The 10,350-nt window shown below is 40.1% G+C and overlaps 1 protein-coding gene across 3 annotated transcripts in view; it reads right to left on the bottom strand.

The window, feature by feature from the left end:
- Positions 1-968: 968 nt before the first annotated feature.
- Positions 969-10,350, bottom strand: part of syk (spleen tyrosine kinase) — a 55,907-nt gene continuing 46,525 nt past the window's right edge. For all 3 annotated transcript variants that reach the window (XM_031282192.2, XM_031282184.2, XM_031282202.2), the window contains exons 10-15: positions 8,200-8,359; positions 5,582-5,791; positions 4,347-4,536; positions 2,864-3,004; positions 1,881-1,993; positions 969-1,307 (exon numbers count right to left, since the gene is read on the bottom strand). In XM_031282192.2, the coding sequence (XP_031138052.1) occupies positions 1,235-1,307; positions 1,881-1,993; positions 2,864-3,004; positions 4,347-4,536; positions 5,582-5,791; positions 8,200-8,359 (887 nt within the window). In that variant the 3' untranslated portion in view covers positions 969-1,234. The remainder of the gene's footprint in view (positions 1,308-1,880; positions 1,994-2,863; positions 3,005-4,346; positions 4,537-5,581; positions 5,792-8,199; positions 8,360-10,350) is intronic.

Below are 10,350 nucleotides of genomic sequence, written 5' to 3'. Positions count from 1 at the left end.
AAAATATACATATTTATGAGTCACAATGATGGAATTTATTCATATGTGAGTACCGAAACACCCATCCTACTGATAACCACAGGACGTGGATCCACAGGATTTTGGGATTCTGGGTTGAACTATAAATTCATTGTAATGGTGCAGCTATATGAATCCAGGTAATCTTGGAATGGCAGCCTTTAGATATTTTGCCCCATTTCTCTGGAATGATTTACAGAGTAATCTAAAAATGGATGCACTGATACCAACGGGTCGATTCAAAATTCTGATTAGAGACCTCATACAAACCATATTTGACAACGCTCCTACTCAGAAAGTGATATTACAAAATGTTGTGAACCCAAGGCTTTTGTAAACTCATTTCAAGCACCAAAATAATTTAGTGTACTGTAGGTATATTTTTAAAGAGATTTGAGAAATATTTATGCTTTAGGGCCAAATTATCTCTTAACACATTGCTCTGGAACAAATTTGGGTCTCACTTTCCAGAAAGCTGAGTTTTTTCTGAACATCTTGATATGAAACACATCAGGGGATCAGGTTAGATACAAAAACCCTTAAGACGAGAATTCTAGAATTCTCGTCTAGATATCTACAAATGCCCTTAGACCTCAGAGGGTCAACTGTGACTGTTTTACATAGTGTAGTCATACGTCTTTGTTTTGGCATCAATGTCATTTTGAATACAATTCACTTTCTAGTGTTGTTTTTTCATGAATGGGTTTTAAACATTTTTCATTCTTATTTGTAGGAAATCCTGTTATACATTTTTTCCAAGTATGCCTGCATACTGCTGTCTACTTGTCTTGATATTACAATATTTTCTTATTTTCATTTAATTGTATTTTTGTGTGATATTTCACTTTGTACTCAGGCCTCACTTGCTAATGAGATCTTGATCTGATGTGATTTCCTGATTAAATAAAGTAGATATATGTTTATGAAACAAGATGTAACATGAATGTGTGTTCATAAAATAGGATAGACTTGGATATATTTATTACAACTTCCACATTGTATACATTCAGGAATGAACGAGAAAAGTAATAAAATAAATGGCATTTGCATAATTATGGTATATGTTTAAAAGTTAGAATTATTCCTCCAGTTGAAGTCAATGTTCTACAACAGCATTTATATTTCATAACACGAAACAAGTCATTCGTACGCGATTAAATGGAGCTTTTCTCATCAACCAATAGTTTGGGTTCTCTCATAACATCCATGTGAAGAATCACTGGGAAATGTCGTAATAATACTCTCGTAGTCTCGGCTCAACAACGGAGAATCCAGGCCTTTCATCCAACCTGTAAGACATGAAAACAGCAGAATGAGACAATGAATGAAACGCGAGCTGCCCTTATTATTCCGTGTGATGACTTAGAGCACATGTGTCCCTCGCACATTTCGAAATCATGGCCCACATATCAATTTTGGTTCACAATACGTTTTGGTCCACCTAGATGTGCGCCAAACCAAAAAGACGGGAAAGTGCTTTTAAACTGCAATTACGCGACACTCAAAGCAGACTTTGGCAGATTCGTCGACTTTGACACTCAGAAATTCCCCCAGAACATGAGAGTTTACATATTCAGGCTGTGAAACAGGATGCTGTCAAAAAAAATTTAATCTTTGTTTTTCATGATTTGCTAAACTCTACGATGGCTAAGGAACTTTTTTACTGCTTTATGTCAGCCAAACTGTAAGAAAGCCATATGAGACATGCAAAAATATAGTCAAAGATGTTTGACTTTCGATTAAATTAAAGCATGTCAGTAATCTCTACACGTCTGACCCTTGATGTGATTCTCTTTTTCCAATGTGGCCCTTAGTGACGTTGAGTTTGACTCCCCTGACTTAAAGAGTAACTTGTCACTTACTTGTATGTCCAGCAGGTATTCATGAGGTCATACATCTCTGGTGGACAGTTGAGCGGGGCATCCATTCGACTTCCACTTTCAATCATCTGCATGACATCATTTCCTTTCATTCCCTGTGAACAGCGGAGCATTCAGATTAAAGGTGACATCATCAGGCACACATGTAACACCAATTACCACAGGAATGGGCAGGTGCAGAATTTAAAACAAATTTAAAAAAATAAAATAAAACTCAGAATGTTAACACATCCCCAGCCCATGCAGAAAAACTAAAGTCTGCAGATTTTTTATTCTGGATCGCCGGTGAAAACCGTAAAAAAATAAAAATAAAAAAAAAGGTCGCATGCACTTTTACTTCTACATCTGCAGGTCAAACTACTGCTGCTGTTATCCCCCAGTGAGTGAGTGTGTGAGCAGTGGTGGAATGTAGCTTCTAGCATCTAGAATCTAGCTACATTTACTCAGTACTGTCCTGATGTTGAGGTACTTGTACTTTACTTGAGTCTTTTCTTTCCATGCCACTTTCTACTTCTACTCCGCTACATTTCAGAGAGAAATATTGTACTTTTTGCTCCACTACATTCATCTGTTACAGCTTTAGTTACTAGTTACTTTACACATTAAGATTTCTGCACGCAAAACACATGTAGTTGATAAAATCTGATGTTTGATTCTAAAGTAAACTAGTCAACAATATAACGGCTACAAGTCCAGATGAGATGATTAGACCATTAAACACACAACTGGTTGGATCCTTTACTCTTTCTACAATTATTTAACACTTTACCTACATTTTCATAATGATACAGACTTTTACTTAAGTAATATTTTCAATGCAGGCCTTTTACTACAGTATTTTTACGGTGTGGTATTAGTATTTTTACTTAAGTACAGGAGCTGAATACTACTTCCCCCACTGCGTGAGTGATATGATGTGTGAACAAAGCGTTGTCATGTCTCCGGCTGGTGTGAGATGTTTCTACCTTGTATGGTTTCTGGCCGTAGGAAAAGGCCTCCCACATGAGCACCCCGAAGCTCCACACATCACTTTTGGAAGAGAATTTGAAGTAGTTTATACACTCAGGAGCGTACCATTTCACTGGCCACTTCCCATGACCCTTGGCCTGGAGGAGGAGACACACAAAACATTAGTGGCTAGGACTTCAGCTTATATTGATCATTTCCAGCCTCAGAATGCAGTGTGCTGTATTTTGGGATTCTGGCAGTTATTCTAAGGCTCATTCTCATATTCTTTTGTTTGATGAGCAAGCACAGATCTCCTGTTTTGACTGACTGTGACCAACTGATGAGCAGCGATGTTTACAATATGCTCATAGCAAGTTGAGACACACAAGGAAGCAGATAGGTGCATGTTAGTCTATATCGACGACGTTTCATTTACGGCAGGGGTCTTTAACGTTTTTTAAACCAAGGGCCCCTAACTGAGAGAGAGGCGGCGCAGGGAGCCCCTACTACATTTATTGTATAAAATGAAGTTGCATATTAAAGCTATAGTGCGTAGTTTCTGTCACACCTGTGAGGAATTCTAAGTAATAACAACAAAACTGTCGGTGTGTCCACATGATACAAGCCTTCCGTGATCGCCCCCACATACCTTTTTAGTGCATATAATACTAAGCTATTAAAATAATAATTGTTGGCATGGTTTTATAAATCATCATGTGTCACAGTGAATCCTCAGGATGAGCTGTATCTGTGGATGGCTACCTCAGTGACTACCTTACCTATAGGCCAGTAAGCCTATCATCACTGGGGATTTATATTTGCTGATATATATGTTGGATTCATGTTAAGACATCTGAGGACCCTAGGGGTCCCAGATCCCCTGTTGAAGATCTCTGATTTCCGGGATTGTTCTTGTGCTGCTGGAAATTTGGCCGGATGTCCCTCTTTTCGGCCGGCTTTCCTCTTTCTTTGTGTTGGTGTTCTAACCTCTGGTGGATTTGTGAGGACTATGGTTAACTGCTCCTCAGATCTCTGCAGGGTAAATCCAGACAGCTAGCTAGACTATCTGTCCAATCTGAGTTTTCTGTTGCACGACTAAAACTACTTTTGAACGTACACATGTTCCACCAAAACAAGTTCCTTCCTGAGACTATTTAGCAGAGGCACCGTGGCTCCGTCTGACTAGTCCATACAACATCGATATAGACTAGAACTAGCCAGACCGTCCTCCGTAGCACTGTGGAGGAAGGTCTGGCAATGCAAGACTAGGCGCTTGTTAATATTGCAGTAATTTTAATGCTTGCATGTATGGGCTTACTTTAATGCACATATAAAAGGGACCAATGCAGTGGACCATCAAGACTTTTGGTGCAAATACATCTGCTTAATTTCATCATATGAAATAAAGATTTGATGTGATAACAGTGACAGATCATGTAAGAAAAAGAAATATGTATTTATTTGTGCTTCATGCTTGGCCCACAGCCTCCCAGCTGTTACCTTGTAGTAGTTCTGCTCCTCAGCGACAGCTTTGGAGAGGCCAAAGTCGCTGATCTTGGCGTAGTGCTGCGTGACCAGCAGCACGTTCCTGGCAGCCAGGTCTCTGTGGACAAAGTTATGCTCCTCCAGGTACTTCATCCCCATAGACACCTGGTGGACCAGCTCCGTGATGTTCTTCACCGTTGTTTGCCTAAAGATGATCAATTGTTTATCTTAATTGTTTAATTATAAGTAGTAAGTATCTGTTATTCTAATTTTTTTAACTGTAAACCTCAAAATATAAAGATGACAGGCTGATCACTAACAATCTTTTGAGATGACTTCAATTCTGAATATCATTTTTAAAACTGGTTTATCAATATCAAAGTGTAAATGGCTTTAAGTTTTTTGCTATCTTATTTTTTGTGGGCATTTTTTGGCCTTTATTTCCACAGGACAGCTTGACATGACATGACAAGACATGAAAGGGTAGAGAGCAGGTATATGACACGCAGCAAAGGGCTGCAGGTCTGAGCGTCGAGGAGTAAACCTCTATATATGGGCGCGCGCTCTACCATGTGAGCTTTCCAGGCGATTGTGAATGGCTTTTAATTATAGTTGAAATGTTTGCTTCACAGCCATCTGAATTAAACTAAAACTTTAGTTCTAAACGCTACATTTTTCATTTTGACAAGTCCTCAATCATTTATTATTCCCAATTCATTTGAAGTGCACGGACTGTGGGAGGAGTCCAACTGAACCGCTGCACTTTTGCAATTCCTTTCAATTTCAAACCACCTGCACTATCATGACAAATTAACATAAGTGTATGGTCTTTTTAATACTTTGGAATAACAGTCTATGTGGGTTGGGCCCAGGCTCAGCATAAATATATATGTATATAGTGGGACAGTTTTTTGAGGACAAAATAAAATGTAACTTATTATCATGAAATTAATTGTGCAGCTTTTCATGATAACTGAAGTATAACTAAAAATGGAAATGCTATGTAAATATATTTGCATGTTTAGGTTCCTTATGGCCCATAGAGTCCCTATACTTAACTACAGATAATACATTTAAATTTGCAACTTTAATACAAAGTGCACTGTCCTGCCTTATCTTTGATGTTCAATTCAGAGTAAAATGGAATTTTAAAAAGCGAGGGGACATCCACAGAGGACATCACGTCCTTAGCCTCTAGGAATGAACATACACTGCCATAGGTGTGTATCACTATGCCTCCGAGTACATACTTGTGTTTCTGCAGGAACTTGTGGAGTGGTCCCAGCTCGGCCAGCTCCATGACCAGCATGAGGCTCTCTGCCTCACATATACCGATCATCCGGACGATATAAGGGTTGTCCAGCTGTTGCATGACATTGGCTTCTCGCAGCATTTCATCGGTTATTGATTGGAGGTTATCATCATTCTTCAGGATTTTGACTGCAACTGGCTTCTCTGTCCTAGTACATGGGAAGGGGTAGCATTAGGATGGATGCGCCACACCACACAGATGCACCTTACAGAAATGTTGGCCAGTACGCCACATGTTTTAGACAACACAAAAAAGGATCATCCGCATATAATCAGTAATGCAACAAAGGGTGGAATAAGGGGTAGAAAAGTACACAAACTGAGTCAAAAGATCAATACATGAATTGCCCATCACTTGCAACCGTTATCTGCTCAAGTCATAAGTTCCGATTCACAAAAGATATTGATATTATGATAATGACATTACAGCGCAAACACGCCTGTAAAGTTGCAGTTGAGTGCAATCCCCATAGATCCCCATGTTAAAATGCCCAACTTTACAAATGAATTAAACATGTTTACAGTCTGGTACAAAAAACAAATTTCCCCCTTCATGACAACTGTACTGGCCAGAATTTTTATATAACTCACGCGTTATTTATAAACCCGTATATTAAGGCTAAAGTTCTGCATAATTAAGGGAATGGCTGTTTTGACTGGTAGGTGGCTGCCGTCACAAGGGGGAACCACTAGCTGTCAGCTCAGCTGAGGCATTTGACCTCTGGGCCGTGTTTGTGCGTTTGTGCCTTGTGGGGAACTTTTCATGCAAATACTGGACAAATAATATGGCTTTGATGTATTTGTACTAATTGTACCAACAGACCGTTTAAAAAGTCTGTGTTCCAGTTTTTTTGCTGAGTGAAATTCTAGTATCATTTTATTTACAGTATATGTTAGCATTATTATTTCTCAACAGTCATATTCAAGATAATAATCTTCACAGCACTGTCGTTAACGTTACACACAGTTTTAGTCCCCCGCAGACCATCAGTGTCAAAAACATTAAAATGTGCACTGTTTGCAATAGTGGTGTGGGGAGTTATATTCTAAAGATTATTAACATTATCTCATTGCGGATGTGTCATTGTACTCTAAATTCAGGTTAAATGATTTGCTTCAAATTGTTCGTTAGACATCTATTAAGTACAGTGTTTCCCACCGAATTACATTCTATTTGTGGTGGTAGCTGACTGAGAAGCGAGGCCTTTGGTTAGCTGCTGTAGCAACTCAAATTCAGCCAACACAAACCCCAGCACCGGGGGTCTGATTACTGTCCGCCCGACTCCCACCTGCCACCAGCCTGCAGTGTCCGCTGGTGCTGTGCTGGCTGGGGTAGCCGGCTAGCAACGTAGCATATAGGCTTGCTTCTTAGACTTTTAGTCTTTGCTAGCTTGGTAACTTCGAGCTAGGTGGTTTGTGCAACCAGGCTTTGTTCGGTCGGCCTCAGCAAATATTGGCGTAGTAAAGTCTGCAGAGGTCGGGCAATCTGCAGAGGTCGGGCAATCATAATCGGGCAATCATAATCGTGGTATCATGACATACGATATGGCGATTCAACTGGAGATGTTGGTGTTGTGTGTACGGAGGTTTAAAGGTGACATATTATGCTTTTCCATGTTTTCTGTCATATCTACGATGTTATAATGTTGGATTTTCATGTTAAACGTGGCCAAAACTTCAAATAATGAGACAAATCCCTGTGAGCTAAAACATTCAGAATTCCAAATATTCTGAACACTCTTGTTTTAACAGTTTTTTCTACTCTCGGCTAAGTATTACGCAACTCTTAGCCGGCCTTCTATGATTGGTCATCTGCTCCAAGTAGGCAGGACTGGAGTTTTTCTTTTTAAGCCACTGCGGTGTTAACATTGTCCCATCTAGCTACATGCTAACAACAATATCACCTTGGCTGAAACATTTTCTGTCAGTAGTATTTGGTTTAAAAGCCTTTAATTGCAATTTTTTGACTGTAGAAATTGCTGCCATATTCTATTAGTGTCAATTGCTAACGGCAGTAAAAAATGTCATGAAACATGTCTGATTGGGTAGTGTTTGGTTCAGAAGCCTTTATCTGCAATTTTTGACAGTAGAAAGTGCTGCTTCGTTCCATTACAAACTTACGTTAGCATACGGCAAACTATTAAGTAGCTACATGCTAACGCAACATAGCTGTAATCTCGGCCAATGCTGGTCATTTCTCCCCAAATTTCGGTCACTTTACTGCTGGGACATGTCTGGTTGTGTAATATTTGGTTCAGAAGCCTTTATTGGTGATTTTTCACAGTACAAAGTCCTGCTATATACTCTGTTGCAGTAGCTCCAGCTTCAACTAGTGAAACACGGAGCGGAGGCTCCGGAGATTCCAGGAAGCACGCTGGCCAATCAGAGCAGACTGGGCTTTTTCGGGAGGAGAGAATAAAGAGACAGGCGCTCCTACAGAGCATCTCATTCAGAGGGTGAAAAAAAACATTAAAGCATATAAACATGTTGCAAGTATAATCCTGAACATGTTATATAATAGTTGCCCTTTAATGTGATGTTATGTGATTTAGCATACTTTCTCATCTTGTAGATGCCCTTCATGACTGTACCAAAGTTCCCAGAGCCCAGTTCTCCATCCTCCAAGAAGAGCTGGCTCCGATCCACTGTGGAACTTCTTAGTTCATCAGGATCTGCGTATGGACTCTCATACACCTCCGTGTCCATCGGCATGGCCTCTGATGGAGAAATGACCATGACACATTTGAGTGATTGACACATCAGTCTGTCTTGCACAGTATGCAAACTTGTATGTGAAGTGAAGACCTAGATATCATTAAAAAAGGGGGTAGTAAAAAAGACCAAAAATCTGTCTAAGGACGCAGGTTGGGTCAAACAACACAGGACTTCCACCCAGGAGATCAGGGTTCATGTCCCGTTATGTCCTGCGTGTCACTGAAACATACATTTTTTGACCCCATCCAGTGCTTTTACCATGCACGTAGTCTGGATCGACAACAGTTTATTTACCGGATCGCCGGATCTTCCGCCGGATCTTCCGCCGGACGTCCCTCGCCTTGCAAAACTTGTTTGTTTCCGGAAGCAACAACAAACTTTGTTTTTTTTTTTTGTTTTTAAGACTACCTTGCACGTTGATAAATTATGCCAAGGGGTCCCGAGCAAAAGCGTCAAGTCAAGGTCAAGGTCAAGGTAAACTTTATTATCCACAAGTAGGAAATTCATGTGGTCACCATTACACGCTCCATCGTTATACAGCCTACTGCATAACCTTAGAAACATAAATACAAAACATTAAAAGACAGGAAAACAAGGACAAGACAGACAAGGCAGTAAAAAACATTGAGGAAACATGACAAACATGTATTTAAAAGTTGAGTGTTGATATATACAATATGCTCATAGTTTAAGATGCCTAAGAACTTATAAGTCTATTATTGTGCAGTCTAATTGCTGTAGGCACAAAAGACTTGCTGTACCTTGTAGTCCTAATGTTCCTTTGCAGGAGTCTGCCACTTGACCTGTTGCTTCTTAAGAAATTCTGATGAAGAGGGTCGGTTGAATCATTTAGAATTTGTTCAGTCTTTTTTAAACTAAGGTCATTGTACAGTTGAGCTACAGATACCTGATCAACTCCAATGATCTTACTGGCTGTTTTGACAATTCGTTGCAGTTTCTTCTGGTCCTTAATATACATGTTACCAAAGGCACAAATAAGGCCAAATGATAAGACACTCTGCAAGAGAGCTTTATAAAACATCTGAAGAATACAGCTGTCTATTCTAAAATGATTGAGTTTCCTTAGAAAAAAACATCCTCTTCTATAACTTTTTGGACTTGTTTTGTGCACTTTCATTAAATGTCAGTTTATTGTCTAAGGGCGTTTTCACACATGAAGGTCCGGACCAAGGTTCATGTTTTTGTTACATTGTAACATTTGATCCGGTAAGTTTTGGTTTCACACTGCAGTTATGCAAGCGCACTAAAGATCTCTACGTGACAAAACTACGTCCTGCCGTCATCACATACATGAGCTGCGTCTCCAGATACTTATAATTGATTGGTTTGTAGACAGGCTTCCCCGTCCTCTCGTATCCTCTCTCTGTGTCGGAGTTTTTTCAGCTGACTGCTGCTCTCCTCTACTGCCGCGGCTCTTTTTGTTTTGTTGTGATGTTGAGAAGCGAGACACTGGAACTTTCTGGAGAATTTATTCAGAGACAAACAGAAACCTACACTGTACATTTACTACCACTTAACAAATAAACTGCTGATGTATTCTCTGCTCTGATAGCCGACAGCTGTCTGCTCTGAGCGCATTCACCGTCACTCTCTCATGTACAGGCTAAGCACCGAGCTATTCCCCGGTCTTGTAACACAAGGAGAGCCTGCCAGAGCTTCTTCTATTTGGTCCGAAAGTCCGAACCATCCAAAAAATGCTTTCACACTGTAAACGAACCGGACCATGGTTCAGTTTGGTCCGGACCGAGACCACCTCTTTTGGTCAGACCAAAATTTGGTCTTTTGATCCGGACCGTGGTCCGGGTGGGGTTTTACACCTCTAATTTTGGTTCGGATCAAACTGAAAAGTCCGAAAGTCCGGACCAAATGAGGTATGTGTGAAAACGCCCTAAAAGTGACGCGCGACCAAGCCTGTTACAAAATTATGCTAAAGGGGTCCTGACCAAGCATCAGTATTTGACAAGTTGGGAGT

The sequence above is a fragment of the Sander lucioperca genome, chromosome 14, assembly GCF_008315115.2.
Source record: "Sander lucioperca isolate FBNREF2018 chromosome 14, SLUC_FBN_1.2, whole genome shotgun sequence".
NCBI lineage: Eukaryota > Metazoa > Chordata > Actinopteri > Perciformes > Percidae > Sander > Sander lucioperca.
Note: the sequence above shows the minus strand (reverse complement) of the source record. Positions and strands in the feature narration are given on the sequence as shown.